The sequence below is a fragment of the Gobio gobio genome (genome assembly GCF_949357685.1).
Source record: "Gobio gobio genome assembly, chromosome: 20".
NCBI lineage: Eukaryota > Metazoa > Chordata > Actinopteri > Cypriniformes > Gobionidae > Gobio > Gobio gobio.
This window is the reverse complement of record NC_137113.1, coordinates 25,655,495-25,673,982: the sequence shown is the minus strand read 5'-3', so window position 1 is coordinate 25,673,982 and position 18,488 is coordinate 25,655,495. Positions and strand designations below refer to the sequence as shown.

The 18,488-nt window shown below is 39.7% G+C and overlaps 1 protein-coding gene across 4 annotated transcripts in view; it reads left to right on the top strand.

Moving 5' to 3' along the window:
- ep300a (EP300 lysine acetyltransferase a) overlaps nucleotides 1-18,488 on the top strand; it is a 37,213-nt gene extending 18,725 nt beyond the window's left edge. For all 4 annotated transcript variants that reach the window (XM_079845757.1, XM_079845756.1, XM_079845759.1 and 1 more), the window contains exons 11-31: nucleotides 2,003-2,080; nucleotides 2,293-2,381; nucleotides 2,506-2,658; nucleotides 2,961-3,383; nucleotides 4,004-4,225; nucleotides 6,836-6,992; nucleotides 7,396-7,514; nucleotides 8,206-8,445; nucleotides 8,794-8,882; nucleotides 10,223-10,303; nucleotides 11,068-11,124; nucleotides 11,217-11,294; nucleotides 11,393-11,460; nucleotides 11,582-11,732; nucleotides 11,919-12,065; nucleotides 12,157-12,270; nucleotides 12,374-12,539; nucleotides 12,642-12,809; nucleotides 12,902-13,063; nucleotides 14,728-15,009; nucleotides 15,303-18,488. In XM_079845757.1, the coding sequence (XP_079701883.1) occupies nucleotides 2,003-2,080; nucleotides 2,293-2,381; nucleotides 2,506-2,658; nucleotides 2,961-3,383; nucleotides 4,004-4,225; nucleotides 6,836-6,992; nucleotides 7,396-7,514; nucleotides 8,206-8,445; nucleotides 8,794-8,882; nucleotides 10,223-10,303; nucleotides 11,068-11,124; nucleotides 11,217-11,294; nucleotides 11,393-11,460; nucleotides 11,582-11,732; nucleotides 11,919-12,065; nucleotides 12,157-12,270; nucleotides 12,374-12,539; nucleotides 12,642-12,809; nucleotides 12,902-13,063; nucleotides 14,728-15,009; nucleotides 15,303-18,338 (6,080 nt within the window). In that variant the 3' untranslated portion in view covers nucleotides 18,339-18,488. The remainder of the gene's footprint in view (nucleotides 1-2,002; nucleotides 2,081-2,292; nucleotides 2,382-2,505; nucleotides 2,659-2,960; nucleotides 3,384-4,003; nucleotides 4,226-6,835; nucleotides 6,993-7,395; nucleotides 7,515-8,205; nucleotides 8,446-8,793; nucleotides 8,883-10,222; nucleotides 10,304-11,067; nucleotides 11,125-11,216; nucleotides 11,295-11,392; nucleotides 11,461-11,581; nucleotides 11,733-11,918; nucleotides 12,066-12,156; nucleotides 12,271-12,373; nucleotides 12,540-12,641; nucleotides 12,810-12,901; nucleotides 13,064-14,727; nucleotides 15,010-15,302) is intronic.

The window sequence follows — 18,488 nt, the reverse complement described above, 5'->3', positions numbered from 1 at the left end:
AATCTTTCTAAAGAAATGTGACGTAAACATATGGTATTTTCTCAATATTGTTCTAAATGTGTAAGCCTTTGAACTTAAAGGCCTTTCTGGAGTTCTTGTGTGCATTCTTGTGATTGCAAATAAATCACAAGAATGCACGCAAGAACTCCAGCAGGTGCAACAGAATAGGTGTGTTCTCTTTTTATGTGAGATGGTTAATGCAAGTTTGATTCCGCATGATTGATGTGCTCTCCTGACACAAATGAATACATTTACTGTCACTGTAACATTTTTTATTGTAAAACATTTGTCAAATGTTGATGCTGGAATCTTAAGTCTCTAAGTAAAGGCCAAATTGCTAATTTTGCGATCTAGCTAGCTTTCAGTCAGCTGGTGAAATGGTGGAACGTCATTGTGTGATGTTGTTCTGTGGAGGTGTGTTAAGGGCGGGTTGTAGGGTAGCGCTGCAGGGCTTCTGGCCCAACAGTGGAAACGCAACTTGATTTTGGTCTCGGAGCTTGAATTTCGAGGCTATTGGCCTCGCCCGGCTTGTTGTTAGCCCTGGCTCACACTAGCCTGACAATGCGGCTAATGTCGAAATTTGATTATATCTGTGCTTTTTCATGGACTGTGCAGGCTTTTATAATGCAGCAGGCTACTATTACCCCGTTCTTAATATCTATAATGCTATTTTCTCCTTGCAATAAAATAAACTATAGAAAATGTGAATTATATAGACGTTATATTAGTAGGCTTTGTCAATGTTGTGACCACATTATTTAATGTCACAAATAAAAACATTTGAAATTTACATTTTAAATTAAACAATTTCCAGTGATTATTCATTATCTGTCATTTTTATTAGTAGTACGTTTATTTGTATTATTTTTAATTGATACTTAATGACAACTTGAATAGATATATTTGTATATATTTGCTCTTAACTGATGTTGGCTGACAGTGTTTATGCTTTACCATTCTTAGTGATGGTTAGAAATAAGAGACTATATTATTATGGTCAAAATAATGCCAAATTGCAACATTTACAATACATTTGCTACATTCCTTTAGAGCCTCTGTTATGCTGTGCCAGAGCTGAGAAACCCTTCTGAAGGAGCTCAATGTATCTGTTGCAGGCAGTTTTTGTCAGGCGATCACACAAGAAAGTCACAATGGCCTACAGAAGCTTGTCTTTAAACCGCTAAATTATTGTTTTGTGTGAGTCACTCACGAAATTGAGAAGATTATCAGCGATAACCATAGCAATGGATGAAAAGCATCACATTTCAAAATAGATCTGTGCATAAAACAAATTAGTGTTGGCTCTAATCTCTGTCAACTTGGAACAAAAATGTTTAGATACATGTGAAACGTGAGAATTTTGCATTCCTTATGTGAATGATAGATAATTTATATGTTAAATCTGTATATTTTGTTTTTATAATTAATGTTTTAATAACTTTTAATCTCAGTTAAGAAGTAGGAAGTAGTATCTGAAGTAGGTTACTTGGAGGTTAATCATTAAAATTATAACTTAATAGTATTGCTTTAAATATATAAAAAAATTATACATTTAAGAAGATACTAAATCTGAAATTCGGTTGAAAACTGAAAATAATATAAAAATAATTTAAAGAACCAATACTATAATAAGGTTGATATTTTTCAAGGTTTATATAAAGTCTTGGAACAGATTTTAGGCTACTTATTTATTACATGTTTGCATATAGAGTTTAGTGTTTCTATTCCCTGTGTGATTTTTGATGAAAAATGAGGAAAACCGAATCTTATTATTGCTGAATTTTTTTTAATGTGTTGCTAAAATTTGTTACAAAATTGCAGTGCAAAATGAAAATCAACTAATTAAAAATAGATTTTTTTTTCTTTGTCTCCCTCGCTGACGAGCCTTTTGATGTGTCCTACCCAAACTTCCGTTTCTAATAGGAAATATGTCAACAGAACAAGAAACTGCGATTTCATAGACTTTACTTGTTTATTTCCTGTTTTGCTCCTCTATCTGTAGATGGTCCTCTCTCGGATCCTTCGATGGTGCGGCCTACTGGTCCAAACCAGATGATGAGCAGGATGCAGAATACTGCTGGTTTGTATATATTTTAAAATACATTAAAAAAAAAAAAAAAAAATTGTTTTAAATTGTAATATTTTACAATATTACTATATTTCTTATCAAATAAATTCAGCCTTGGTGAGCATAAAATACTTCTTTCAAAAACATTTTAAAAAATCTTACTGCCTCCAAATTGTAAATGTTAGTGTATGTATTAAAACTCTCTTCTGCTCTGTGCTTTGCAGGCATGAATCCGTTTGGGAACCATATGGGAATGCAGTCCATGAGCCAGAGATCTACACCACCTCTTCCACTCAACACGACTCTTAACCAGGTCATTACTGTGACTAGAAGTGATGGCTTTTGTTATTTATTACTGCATAGTAGTTCCATGGGAGATTGTTTTAAAGGTGCGCAAAATATGTCTTCAAAAATGCTCAATGTTTTGACTGTTTCAGGGAAGCATGGGCACTGGGAGGATGCCACAACCGAATGTTGCACAGATGCAAAATCAGTACATGCAACCTGGACAGTTTCAAGGTTCAAGTCCTGTTCTTGGTTCTGGATCTGTTGACATGGCACACCCAGGAAATGATGGCGCTATTACTCAAGTAAGAGAGTATAGATTTTTATTAGTTGTATTACTTTGAATTCATCCTGTCTGTAATAGTAATCATGTTCTTAATGTACCATGAAATTATGAATTCGTATTGCATTGAGCAAACTACCATTACTACTACTACTACACACGTATACCTACCAATACCATTACTACTACACGTATATCTGTTGTTTATTTTTTGTGTACATGTGGTCCTTGTTTTTTGTCATTAAACATTCTAGAGCTGTAATGCATCATATATGATATTTGTCATGAATGCATTCTCAATGTTTGCTCTTTTTAATTTGTCAGCAGGGGCAAATGCCTACTTTATCTTTACCAGTCGGCAGTCCTTTAGCCCAGCCTGGGTCTGCTGGAGGGGCAGGCAGCGGGTCCTCTGTGGGCTCTCTGGGTCCCAACAGCATAAGTGGGGTTCCTTCAGCGTCCACCCCTACACAGTCCATCAACCTCCCCCACTGCACGCCCGTCCACCAGAATTCTCCTTCCCCAGCACACAGTCGCACACCCACGCCCACGCCGGGCTCCCAGACACCACAGCCCCATACACCCAGTCTACCCCAGTTAGCCACGACCGGCAGTCAGCAGCAGTTAACTCCGTCCACCAGTTCTGACAATGCCATGCAACCTCAGCAGCAGTCATTAGGAGGAACTCCTCCACCTGTTTCTCAAAGTGGCCACTCCACGCCAAATGCCAGCCAGCATCCCCGCACTCCAGTGAGTACTATTGCTCTGTATACAACAAAAATCCTGGGGCCTCATTTATAAATACACGCGTAGAATGGTCCTAAATGTGAATGCACAACCATTTCTGAGATGTTCCTATGAACGATTTATAAGGCATCCATACACTCCAAAAATATTCCAGAATCCTGCTTTATAATTTGCAGTTCATCTTCAATTCAAGAGCAATGTGAACAAGTGCATCAGCTCCACCTATATGTATATACACACATATGTTGTTAGTTTGCGCACAGAATAATAATGCATATTGTTATTGTCTATTTATCGTTACATTTTAATAAACATTGTTGGATTATTTTAATTACTGGTATGAGTGCAAAAAGTCTGTACACATGCTCTTCGGTTGGTGTACGCATATGAACGTTTTCACCTCAGTTTTTGCCTTTATAAACCCTAATGTGTACTTCCCTTTCACGTAGGATGAGATCCATGGAATTTAGGATTAAATCCAATGTACACTATAAATGATTCAAATGTTTTCTTATTAATGCTGATATTATTTATTTAGACTGAATTGTGTTTTCACTTGTGGTCTTAGATTTTGGATGCTTCTATACACTTCATTTTTGACCTTTTGTCTTTTCTCTCTTAAGTTATCTCATAAGGGTTCTCTGCCAGTGGACGGCCAGGCTGCTACCCCTGCCTCTGTCAGCAGTGCAGATGGATCATTTCAGCAGGGCCCTTCAGACTCCACAGCCTCCTTTGAGAACAAGGTGGAGGTCAAGCAGAAAGAGGAGGAGGATGAGGATGAAGAAGCCATGGTGGGAGGAAGAACTGGAAAGCAGGAAGACATTAAAACTGAGGAAAAGCCTGAGGTAAGTTGCAGAAGTTATATTTTCAGTAAATAAGAGTTAAAGTCTGAATGGTGTTATTATCTGAAAGTCAGACTATAACAGGGCTTATTAGTAACAGGGCTCGACAATAACGGAACAAAAAAAAAGTTATGTCAAAATGGCTGTCTTGGTGAGTATTCACGTGAACACTGTTGGTTATGAATTAACTGAATGTAAACAAATGAGAAAAATACATGTGTAACAGCGTTTGGATAAAAGCGTCTGCTAAATGATTAAATGTAAAATGTAACGATATATTGGATCCGTGCAGTCAGTCTTAAAGCAACAGCAGCCTAATATTCATTCTGCCGTCTGTCATTATTGTTAATCAAACAACAAAAAAGACAGAGAAAATCACTCGCTGATCTTGACTAAACAACTTTTGTAGCTTTAACAAGGATTCATCTAAATTTAATTTATAAAGTGAGGACTATGCAGTATTTTTTTTTTTCGGGCTGTAATCAGCCAAAGAATATCTTGGTCGACTGAGGTCCTGAAATTTGACTAAAAATTACGTTAGGAATTTTTTTTTAAATGAATTAGCTGCGCACTGTGCACAGTACTTGGTGGCCTTGTTGTCTGCCTAAATGAATTCTAAATAAACATACAAAACTGGTAGGCTATTTGCAGTATATTAAATCTTTTTTAACATTTTTATTTTGGACTGAAATGAGTCTGACACACGAGTCTGTCGGCTCTGACAGCGTTGCATCACGTGCACCTGCGCAATATCATAGCCTATGATTTCCGAGAATAGTAACTGTTACTATGTTGTCAACTTGTGATATCATCACAAGAACTTTTGAGGAATATGCAACATAATTTAGACAATTGTTTTTGTCATATGTATTATTATAACTGACAGACACTATAATTTCAGCTGCTCTGTGCAGCTCGAACATAGGATCAGCTCAGCTTCGCGGCTGAGACACGAATAGACTATTAACTTAAAGCTTTTACTCTTAAACACAAAAGGCACGTCCACTTTAATAAAAAAGGAATATTTATTAAACAAGCCAGATCAAGAGCAGAAATTAAATAAAGTGCATAACTGAAAAATAAAGCATAGGCTCAAAACTAATACAAATAGTGGGCACAGCGCATCGCGCATTAGGCTCCAAATAAAATAATAAAGTGCCCAAATCCAATAAATAATACTAGAAATAAATTAGCAGTTTGCACAATAATAAAAGGGACGGGGCAACTTAAAACAGATGGGGCATCCTAACGCTTACCGTTTACACTATAAAATCTTCAGAAATACAATATGTTCCCTGCAAAGCTGCAACTGAGTATTCTCTGTCTAGAGCACACAACTGCAATGGCATATGGAAGAAGCGCATGCCTTAGCTTGTATTTTGGGTTAAGCTGCGTTCGTTTGACATTGTGGAAAATAGAATAATAGAATCAAAATGTATTAGCCTTTTTACCTGTTAGAATTTTCCCTCACCGTCACATTACATGGTCTAGTACCAAGTTAGCTTACCGTTTTTGGGGGATATGACATGTTTGTCGTCGAGCTGTGAAATGCAAACTGTTGCTTGCAAAATTTGCATTCGACTTTTTTTCCCATTTTCTATTTTTAAAAAAATGCTGCCACACTGCCGATGTCTTTGTTGACATGGTAGAAGAGGACTGACTAGGAAAACGGTCTCACAATTAAATAAATAATAGGCCTATACAGAAAAGTAGCGTACTTCACTCTGTCTCTCTTCTCCAGTGGGTTGGGCTAATCCAAAAGAAGTGAAAACAAGGGGGGTGTTCTGAAGACAGACTGTTACCTGTGAAACAGGGGTGCTCTGAAAACACCCCCATTAGCAATTATTGCTTTCCACCTGATGAAATCAACGCGGCCAAACTGATTAAATGAACGCGGCAAAACTAATGAAATGAACGCTGCAAAAAATCGACCAATCAGAATTTTGATCGAGCCAGAGCGTATCGACTAATAATCGACTGGGAGATTACAGCCCTAATTTTTTTTTTTTACATTTGATTACTTTACTTCTGTACCTAATCTGTATCTAACTACTGTTAGATCTACCTGAAAAACACAGTTTATTTCATTTTTTAATCGGTTTTCTATTGTGTTTATTTGTGCTGTTGCTTGTAGTTTGATTATTTGTTCTTATTTATTACATACTGTTTACTTATCTTTACTTTTTGTATTAGATTTATATATATTTTTTTTCATTTGCATTGTTCTTGTGTTCTATGTAAAAAGTCTGGTGAGTAAAATAAAAAATGAACTAGCCAATGGTGACTCGACCTTTAGTGTGTTCCTAGAGGGTTGTTCAATAATGTTTAAACTTCATATTGGTTACTCTAGTAGTATTTGCTGGGTATCAAAATTGGAATCAAGTGAGAATTGTGAAATGTCACCAGTATCAAAAATTTTGGTTGCTTATTTATTAGAATACAATGCTACATGGGTCAAAACAACAACTTTATTTTATTTTATTTATATTTCTTTTGGTGGGGCAAGTAAAAATGTTAACCACTGGCCCAATCGAGCCAGTAGAAAAAAATCCTTGAACCCTGTAGTAATGATCTTAAAATCTTTTATGAGAATTGACTCTTTTCTTTTATCAGATAAAGAAAGAAGAGCCGATGAGTGTGCCAATGGAGACATCTTCCACTGCAGAAGACAAAAAGCCAGAGATAAAGACTGAGCCTAAAGAAGAGGAAGAAGGTTCAGGGTCTACAGTTACCCACAGTTCACCTTCTGGAGTCCCTAACAAAAAGAAAAGTATGATCCGACCCCACTTGGGTATTTTAGCTGCTAGGGTTGGCTTCAATACAAAACCAATTGGTGGTACCTTGGTAATGATACTATAACATAAAAATATAATGGACAACAATTAAACAGCCATGCAACATATTTAATGAATCTCACTGTCTATTTGACTACAGATGACTTTGTAATTTGATGTTTGTGCTTATATTGCTGCCATCAGTAATGACTGAAATGTCAAATAGGGCAAATTTTTAACTTTTTTTTATTTTTAGCCATTTAAAATATTTTTGTAATGTGCCACAGGTTAGGTACCTCTGGTTTGAAATGAATAGCTTAAATATTCACTATTGTGTGTTTTTGTCAAAGAATTTAAGCATTGATGTAATTCTGTGTATCCTACTTGCTTTTTCATCAGTTTTTAAACCAGAGGAGCTGAGGCAGGCTCTGATGCCCACACTGGAGTCTCTTTACCGCCAGGACCCCGAGTCTCTGCCCTTCCGCCAGCCTGTGGACCCTTCACTGCTGGGAATACCAGTATGTGTGCTTTCTGGTGCACAGCCACCTTAACATAATGCTGTTTTTGGTTTAACATGCATAACCATACTATTAATATACACTACCATTCCAAAGATTTAGCAAATATTTTCTAAGATTTAATAAAATAAGATCTCTCATGCTCACCAAGGCTGTGTTGAATTGATCAAAAATACAGTCAAAACAGTAATATTGTGAAATAATATTATATACATTTTAATTAACAGTTTTCTATTTTTAACATATTTTACAATGTCATTCATACTGATGATGGCAAAGCTGATTTTTCAGCATCATTACTCCAGTCTTCAGTGTCACATAATCCTTCTAAAACGCTGATTTGGTGCTCAAGAAACATTTCTTATTATCAATGATGAAAGCATAAACATTTTAAGATATCTTTGATGAATATAAAGTCAAAATAACAACATTTATTTCAAATGGAAATCTTTTGTGACATTATAAATGTTTAATGCGTCCTTACTGAATAAAAGTTTTAATTTCTTTTAAAACTTTCCTCCCAAACTTTTGAATGGTAGTGTATCAATTTATCATCAACCGTGTATAAAATTGGGAATGTTCATTATTTGTGGGAAATCAGATAAATTTTTTTAAGTATTAAGGTCGTACATTATGTAAATGTATGAATCTACTGAACTGATTTAACATTTTCACTTTTGGCAAATCGCAGGACTATTTTGACATTGTGAAGAATCCAATGGACTTGTCTACTATAAAACGGAAGCTCGACACAGGCCAGTTCCAAGAGCCATGGCAGTACGTGGATGACATCTGGCTCATGTTTAACAACGCCTGGCTGTACAACCGCAAGACGTCACGAGTCTACAAGTACTGCTCCAAGCTGGCGGAAGTGTTTGAGCAGGAGATCGACCCGGTCATGCAGAGCCTTGGCTACTGTTGTGGGAGAAAGGTAAAACGGAGGGTGCAGGAGTGTTTGCACACATTAAATTGCCCTTCTAATATGATGCCCATTTTATAAATCAATATTTTTCTCTTTGTTTGTCAACCAAATGAATACGGGCTTGTGTCTGATGCAGTAATGAGCTTTATAGCGTAGGCGTTGAGCTAACCAAACTAGCTTTCTCATTTAAAGAGTTAGTCATGATATGGGATTTTGTGTAATAGCACAAAAATCAAGTACATATTGATCTGAAAGACACCTGAAGTTGATCTGTTTTTACAAATAGAGGCATTTGTCAGTGTTTTCTGCATTTTCACCATCATAACATTGGCTGATGTTTTTTGTTTTCTCTCACAGTTTGAGTTTTCTCCCCAAACTCTGTGCTGCTATGGGAAGCAGCTATGCACTATACCACGAGATGCTGCTTACTTTAGTTATCAGAACAGGTAAGGAACTTACGACTGAGGCCAACATCAAGGACACGCAAGCATATATATATCTGAATGACCAATGTTATGATTATTTATTACATATGCATGTGAAACCTGTTAAACGGCTGTTTTTCCACTGTTCCTGGCCACGTAAAGTGAATTGACTCGCACCACATAAGAGTGTCTTCTTATTCCACCTTTTCCACCAATCAGTCCTTAGCCTTCGTAAAACCCTATGTGTGTGAAAAGACCTGGCATTTTAAAGTGTGCTCCTTTTCTGCTACATAGTCATTACATTTTTTTTATGGGATCATATACTGTATATGCTAGATCAGTGCTGTATGTTTTTTTTTTTTGCACAAGTATAAAAAATATAGATGTTACCATCTCTGAAAACAACCGCAAGTAGTGCAGTTCATCACTTAAACATGCATGTGACTGACAAAGGACATTAATGTTCCATACAGGGCACACAAAATACAAAACTTAACTTTTTTTTTTTTTTACTTATTTAAACCTCCTAAAGTCCACTTATTTATTTAGTTTCTTGAATCAAAAATAGTCATTTTTACATGCCTACTTTCACCCTTTCTGTGATCCTTTAAATATCCTTTATGCTTGTATACCTAAATGTGGTTTGTATTATGAAGACACGCAAACATATGACTAAGACAAATTGTATGTAAAGATTTGTATATTTCATGATATGACCACTTTGTCATGAATTGTAGTAATTTCAATAATCGCTCATAAACAAATACAACATGTATGACTTGACACTGATCAGTATAACAGATATAACATCTCTTTTGAAAGAGCACCTTTAAAATGCCTGTTTGCTTGACTTTGTGGCTACAGTCTTTTTGTTCATGTTTAATGTGCTCATGTGTCCATAAGTCTCAACACCCTTCGCAACTGATTCTGCTCCAGTTTTGCTATAATGGTTTTTCTCATTATACATGTAAATGCTAATCTGTGCTTTGCTTTGGCTTTCTGCTTGTCTGTTGTCTCCCTCCTTATCCATTCATTTCTGTCTTGTCTAATGTTTTTCTTTGTCAACCCGTTTCTTTTCCCCTGTACTTTGCTGTTTGTTGTGTCTGCTATCGCCTGCTTTCATCTGACCAATCATCTGCACCTAAACCCCTCCCTGCTCAAAACCCCTGCTCAAAAATCCTGCATCATGATTGGCTCCTCTGGCGACGACCCTGTCCTGCGCTCCCCCTTTGGCCTGCCTGCCCTGCCCTGCCTTGTCCTGCACTGATTGGTGGCTACGTATCTCCTCGTTGCCTCTCTGTGATTGGCTGTGGTGTTGGCGCGTGGTGTAGTTCACCAAAATATGGGCTTCTTGCTGACAGGTACCACTTCTGCGAGAAATGTTTCAATGAGATCCAGGGTGAGACTGTGTCCTTGGGAGATGACCCATCCCAACCTCAAACGTAAGAGTCTCCTCTTTCACACTATTTTTAAACAGTGTTTTATTACAGCATGATCTTTTTTTCTTTTTTTCAGCTGTACAACAAGAAAGCAAGTTTGTCTAGTCTGTCTAGTATTTGCAGTATCAAGACCCCCCCCCCCCCCCATATTACATAAGCCGATGGATGTGTTGTGATTGTATAGACATCCGACTGCACTTGTCTGTTATAAAAGAACAACACTTGTATATAACATCAGAGGTTTCCGTTGATTGAATTTTATGTTATTTACCAAATGTTTAAACAAGTAAGGGATAATAAAGTAGTACATTTTAGTAAGGCTAAAAAAAATCCTTCGTGTTCTGTCAGTGACAGATAATCACAATTTTAGAGCAATTTCTTATATCTGCTTTTCAACTACACAAGTAATAAGGACGGAAAAGCATTTAATCCATTTAATGTTGCCAGAATCTGTCCCTCACCACCTCAGAAATCGGTTTTATCTATCCAAACATAAAATTCAAGTGTAAATGCACCCAGAATGCATTATGTTGTAAAGTGCCATCCTATTGCGATCTGAACATCGAAAATATTTGTTAATTTGCCATGTAAAGGGGGCCTAAGAGTAAGAATGTAAAATTCAGTCAACAACAATGAATCTCAAACTTGGTTTTGCGATTTTGAGATTAAGCAGGATTTTTGGAGACCATAAATGCAGACTTTGAGTCTTTTGATATTGCATAGTCTTTTCTTGTTTTAATAGTGCTATTATTTGCATATATTTCTAGATCGATCAACAAGGATCAGTTTGAAAAGAAGAAAAATGACACACTCGACCCTGAGCTGTAAGTCCATTTATCCTTTAGTTCCAGTTTTGTGCTCTCAGGAAAATTATCAGGATTAATACCCCCCCCCCCCCCCCCCATTTTCTCTGCAGATTTGTGGAATGTATGGATTGTGGTCGGAAGATGCATCAGATTTGTGTTTTGCACCATGACACTATATGGCCGTCAGGGTGAGTTTTCTGCACTGAAATTGAATACAACTGGCTGGTTTTTGAAAGGTGTTTCTAACAACAACATGTGCCCCCTTTTTCTCTTTTCCCTTGTTTAGCTTTGTGTGTGATGGTTGTCTGAAGAAGTCTAACAAGACCCGTAAAGAGAATAAATATGCTGCTAAAAGTATGTTGTTCCATTTCAGTGTTTTATTAAAATGTACAAACTGTCAAATCTTCTCAATGTATTTTCTTCTCACTGATAATGTAACTAGTAATGACATTTTAAACAACTTTTTTCCCCCCAGGACTTCCACATACCAAACTAGGCATTTACTTGGAAAATCGGGTTAATGACTTTCTGAAGCGACATAATCACCCAGAGGCTGGTGAAGTCACTATTCGTGTTGTTCATGTCTCGGACAAAGTGGTGGAAGTCAAACCAGGCATGAAATCTAGGTAATTAAGAACAGACGCTCAGGTTCAATACAACACATTTATCTGTTGGACATTTCAAGAATAGTTACTTTAATACACATTTTGTCATTTATATACTTGCCGTGAAGCTTCATTTGTTTACTCTGATTTATAATGTAATATTCCTCCCACGTGGACTTTTATCGATGCTTGGATTCATTTTCACAGGTTTGTGGATAGTGGAGAGATGTCGGAGTCTTTCCCATACAGAACGAAAGCTTTATTTGCATTTGAGGAAGTTGATGGTGTTGATGTCTGCTTTTTTGGTATGCACGTGCAAGAGTATGGCTCCGATTGTCCACCCCCTAATCAAAGGTCAGGCATATGTAATTGCTGTTTTTATTATTTTATGGGCCTGTTTTTATTTTCTGCTAAACTTTATTTTCTTTTTCTTTTTTTCCTCTAGACGAGTTTACATATCCTACCTGGACAGTGTCCACTTTTTTCAGCCACGTTCTCTGAGAACAGGCGTGTACCATGAGATTCTTATAGGATATCTGGAGTATGCCAGAAAACAAGGGTAAGATGATACTCCCCCATCCTACTGTTTCAGCAATATTTTTATTTGAACAAATGTTCACATTTTTGCATTGTGAATTTTTCTGTGGTTTTGTTTTTCTTAGGTTTACCACAGGACACATCTGGGCTTGCCCTCCTAGTGAAGGAGATGATTACATCTTCCACTGTCACCCTGCAGACCAGAAGATACCCAAGCCCAAGAGACTGCAGGAGTGGTATAAAAAGATGCTGGATAAAGCCGTAGCAGAGCGCATCGTGCATGACTATAAGGTAGAATTGAAACATTTTGTTCAGTATACAGGATATCTGGAAATGTGATGAAGTCTTGCATTTGTGTGTAATAAATAAATAAATACATTTTTATTTTTATAGGACATCTTCAAACAGGCAACAGAGGATCGCCTCACCAGCGCCAAAGAACTGCCCTATTTTGAGGGTGATTTCTGGCCCAATGTGCTTGAAGAGAGTATCAAAGAACTGGAGCAAGAAGAGGAGGAAAGGAAGAGGGAGGAGAACAGCACGTCCAATGAGAGTGTTGATGTTAGTCTTTAAGCTTGTACTCATCTCAGGTTTTGTTCCCTTCTAAAAGTGCTTTTTCACACAGCCCTGAATGCTTCTCTTTATTTCTCCAGACAACAAAAGGTGACAGCAAAAATGCCAAAAAAAAGAACAACAAGAAGACGAGCAAGAACAAGACCAGTTTAAGCCGAGCCAACAAAAAGAAGCCAGGGATGCCAAATGTGTCCAATGACCTTTCACAGAAACTCTATGCCACAATGGAAAAGCACAAAGAGGTATGAGAGAGACTTAAGCCTGATTTCAGCTTTCCCCCCCATTCACTATGATTTAATTTAATCAAGGTACATTGTCAAACATTTATAGGGCCCTATGAAATCCGTTTTATTTTTTCCCAAATTCCATTTTATTTTTTCCCAAATTCCGTTTTTTCCGTTTTAATTTTTGGGAATTCAGTTTTTTTTACCCTTAACTATTATTTTAGTCGTAAAAAGAGTGTTTTTAATGTTAATATAATAGAACATAAAACATAAAATAGGAATGACCTTAAATTTATTTAGGTAACAAACATCACATTTACTTTTCAGGACAAATACTGCAACATAATACTGCACTCTAAGCACTTCAAGTCACAACTAGATATTAGTGCTGTGAATTGATAATAAAAAAAAAAAAGAATTAATCACATTTTTTTCTGTAATTAATCATGATTAATTGCAATTAAAAACATTGGAGTTTTTTATATTTTGATATTGTAATAATTTCTGTTACTCTCCAAATTAATTTAGAAACAATTTAAAGACAGTATATTTTAAATGTGTGTTGTAATGGCATCTTTTTATGAATGAAGGCCAGTATCACTGATATTAATGTCTATATGAAACATTGATGACGTTACATTACAGTATAACCGAAAGCTACCAATTTCAACATTTATTAGGCTTTAAAAAAACTTTTAACTTTTAATTTAATTGAACTTAAAACAATCTTTACATAAATCTATTATAATAAATGTTATATTTGCCTGTGGCCTTCCCTCTCAGACATAGTCTACACAGAAATTGAATAAAGTTATCAACACCTTTCTTAACTGCATAAATAATAAGTGAAATATAGATTAATCATCATTAAAGCTACAATCTTCTGTTCCCGTTGTTCTTTGAACATTAATGACAGACATTATCAGTGCTACTGTCACTTTAAGAGCTACCTCAGCCAAACATGATGTGGATAATGCTGCCTTCACGTGCTATCGGAAATTTGATGATTCCGACTTCTGAAGTCGTGATTACGAGCGCATTGCATTCAAGTTTCAAAATGTGAGGGCGTTCATGTGCAATGTTTACCTAGGAAACTTGTATATTACGATAATTCCGAGAGCACGTGAAGGCAACATAAGACGCGCTGACCCGCGCATCTCATTTCCTCTCAAGTTCATTTAAGGCATTATTTCCCATACAGTTCATTAAAGTGCATTAAAAACAAGGCAAAATACAGCAAGCACTCCCTGAGGGAACTGCTCGGCTCGGTACTGAGGGCTTATCGTTGAGTTTCTTAACTTTTTCGCAGACGAAAGCAGAGCCGTGGAGCCGCTTCGCCATACTTTCAGTGTTTTGAAGGAGGAGCTGAAATGACGGGAGGGGTTGTGTTGCCCAAATTTGCTTCCCCCGGTCTGCATTTCCCCAGACATACGTTCTTCTCCCACACAAAACCGCATTTCATTCCAAATATGTCAAATTCCGGGAAATTCCGCGTTAACAATAGATTCCGCGTTAATATGCCAATTCCGCGATTCCGTCCGCGATTCGGTGATCGCGGAAATCATAGGGCCCTACATTTAGGGTTTGTCACGTTTGGTGGCACCCTGATCAGTATCTTTTGTACAATGTTCATATATGCCTTCATATATTTTTTTCGTCCAACATTTCATTTTTTCTCCAAGGTGTTCTTTGTTATCCGGCTGAGTGCAGCACTTAATTCCAATGCTCTGCTGCCTATTTCTGATTCGGATCCTTTGATGGCGTGTGATTTGATGGATGGTCGTGATGCCTTTCTAACACTTGCACGGGATAAACACCTGGAGTTTTCTTCAATGCGGCGCTCCAAATGGAGCACTATGTGCATGCTGGTTGAACTGCACAACCAGAGCCAGGACCGCTTTGTCTATACCTGCAATGAGTGCAAGCACCATGTTGAAACTCGCTTCCATTGCACTGTGTGCGAGGTAAGGACTATAGAATGAGAGGAGTGGGGAGATTTATGATATGTGATCTTATGCCATTTGTATTAGTTGTCTGTAAAGCTTGTATGGCATGAGAATATAGCCAGTTTTTCTCAGGACAGACTCACATTTTTTGTATTGTCCTAATTCACTCAAAAATTGTGTAAAACTGTATGTCTGGCCACTGTAGTTATATAAATAATCAGTCGTACTTGATGCTGCTAAATTGTGCCCTTTTGTACAGTACACAATGATAATTTTGCCGTTTAATGATTATTCTAACCTCTCCTTCACAGGACTATGATCTCTGCATCACTTGCTACAATACAAAAGGTCACGAGCACAAGATGGAAAAACTGGGCTTGGGGTTGGACGACGAAAGCAACAGTCAGGCTGCTTCATCAACGCAGAATCCTGGAGACTCACGGCGTCTCAGTATTCAGCGGTGCATCCAGTCTCTGGTGCATGCTTGCCAGTGCCGCAATGCCAACTGCTCACTTCCATCTTGCCAGAAAATGAAACGTGTAGTTCAACATACCAAAGGCTGCAAACGCAAAACGAATGGTGGTTGTCCTATTTGCAAGCAGCTCATCGCACTCTGTTGTTACCATGCAAAACACTGCCAAGAGAACAAGTGTCCTGTGCCTTTCTGCCTCAACATCAAGCAGAAACTGCGACAACAACAGCTCCAGCACAGGCTACAGCAGGCCCAGATGGTGCGTAGAAGAATGGCCAGCATGCAAAGGACAGGCCAGCAGCTTCCAGGAGGCAATGGTGGGCTGCCATCTCCTGGGAACAGTAGTACTACTGGTCCGAGCACACCAACAACAAGCAGTCAGCCTCCTACCCCACAGCCACCCACTCAGCATTGCCAGCCTCCAGCAACTCAACCTGGGGTTGGAGGTGTTCCATCAAAGCAGCAACAGCAGTTGGCAGGGATGGCCCATCAGTACCAGCAAATGTCTGGAAGCGGTGTTATGATGAACTCCCCGCAACAGCCCATGCTACCGCAGCAGCAGCAGCAGCAGCCAACATCAGTTCAGCATCTTCAGCATGCCAACAACCTTCCTCCATATGTGCAAAGACCTCCAGGTTCCTCTCCACTTTCTCAGTCAATGGGAAAGCCAGGCATGGTGCCAGGTGGCTTCCCTCAACAGCAACAGTCGAGCCTAGGGCAGTCTGTGATGCCTCAACATCAGCAACCTGGCCCTCCACCTGCTGCAGTAGAAATTGCCATGAAAATTCAACGAGTCGCAGAGAGTCAACGGCAAATGGCTCAGCAAAAGATCCTGCAGAGAAACCAGGCTCCTGGCATGATGCCTCCACATGGCCTGCATCAGGGTCCCCAGACACAAAGCCAAATGGGCATGAACCTTCCTGGAGTTGCAATGGTTGGACCTCAGGGAATTCCATCCCAGACACAAGCAGCAGTGCCACGAACTCACATGGATCAGCAGCAGGGAATGATTTCAGCAGGCATGCAGCAGCAGCAGCAGCAGCAGCAGACAGGAGTTCCGACTCAGCTCTCTCAAGTCCAGTTGCAGCAGGCCCAGCAAGGAGCACCCCAACTTCAGGGGACGCCACAACAGTCGTGGACTGGTCCTGGCATGCCTTCTCAACAGAGACCTGGGGCAATAAACCAAATGGGTCTGCAAGGAATGGTTGCACCTCAACAACAGCAGCAGCAGCAGACAGTTCAACAGCAGCAGCAAGGGCATTCAGGTGTAATGGGTATGATGAGTGGCCAAGGAGGGCCTGCACTTGCAGGTGCTGGCCCTGGAAATCACTCTCAAGCTGCCTTAATGGAACTCGTAAGAACCTTAAGGTTACCAAACTCTCCCCATCAACAACAGCAAGTCCTGAATATACTACGTTCAAGCCCTCAGCTCATGGCAACCTTTATAAGGCAACGAGTTCCTAGGTATCTTGGTCGAGGAGGGCCTGGAGTAGGAGGTGCGGGTGTACCAGGAGGACCTGGTGGAGGTCCAGGGATCATCGATGGCCAACAAATGAATGCAAATCCTGGGGCAGCTCAAGGAAGTATGCATATGGCACAAGGAAATGGCATGCCAATGAATCAGCTTCAGCAGCAGCAACAGCAGCAACTTCAACAACGGTCTATGATGAGTGGAAATTTGCAGCAACAACAGCAAATGGCAGCGTTGCAGCAGCAGCAGCAGCAGCAACAACAACAACAACAACAACAACAACAACAACAACAACAGCAGCAGCAACAACAACAACAACAGCAGCAGCAGCAACAACAACAACAGCAAGGTGTTATGCCCAATCAGGGTGCCAACATGTCTAACATCTCCCCTCAGTTCAGAGAAATTATGAGGCGGCATTTGCAGCAGCAGCAGCAGCAACAACAACAACAACAGCAGCAGCAGCAGCAACAACAACAACAACAACAACAGCAGCAACAGCAACATATGGGAAATCATGCACAGTTTCAGCATCCTCAACCACCCCAACAGCAGGGTTATCTTGGCCAGGCTGGAATGCCCCCACAGCAGCCTGGCCAACCTCAGCCTGGCAGTCTCCAACAGCCGCAGGGAGGTACCCAGCCTGGGACCCAGCAAAACTACTCTGTGTCCCATCAGCAGGTAGCAGCAGCTCTGCAACAGAGACTGCAGCATCAGCAACTCCAGATGCAGCAGCAGCAGCAGCAGCAGCAGCAGCAGAGTGCTATGGCAGGACTCCAAGGTGCTGATGGAGGTCCTGGAGGCGGTGGTCCCCTCCAGCAGCAACAGATGCAATCCGCTGCCATTGGTTCGCAACCTACGGCCATGCTTCAGCAAGCTTTGCAGCAACGGCTCCTCCAGCAGCAACAGTCACACCTAGGAGGAGGATCTCCTGCTCAACACAATCCCATGAGCCCTCAGCAGCCCCAGCAACAGATGTCCCAGTCTCCCCATTTGCAGGGCCAGCAGTTGCCTAATTCCCTAAGCAACCAAGTCCGCTCACCCCAGCCGTCGCCTCGGCCCCAGTCACAGCCGCCGAACTCTAGTCCATCTCCTCGCTTGCAGCCCCAGCCATCACCTCATCACATCTCGCCCCAGACCCAGTCGGGGTCGCCTCACCCAGGTCACCTTCCTCAGCATCACAGTGGTATGTCTGCCGTGCACCCTGCACAGCAACAACCGCAGACATCCCAACAGCAGCAACAGGCTAATGCGATGGACCAGAGCCCATTTGGAGCAGACCAGAGTGCCATGCTTTCGCAGCTAGGTGGGATGGGAGCCTTGCATGGGCAAGGGACAAATGACATGCTGACAAATAACCAAGATATGGGGTCGAACATGAATCACTCGTTAGATTTGATGTAATGTTGCAGTGCTCAAAGAACTGTCCTGATTGCCAGAGTTTGGTAGCAGATCTAGGATTTACAGAGGCTGTCATCGATAGTATTATTATTATTACTATTATTATTATTATTTAATATTTTCTTATGTAATTGAAAAGAACTGAACTTCCTA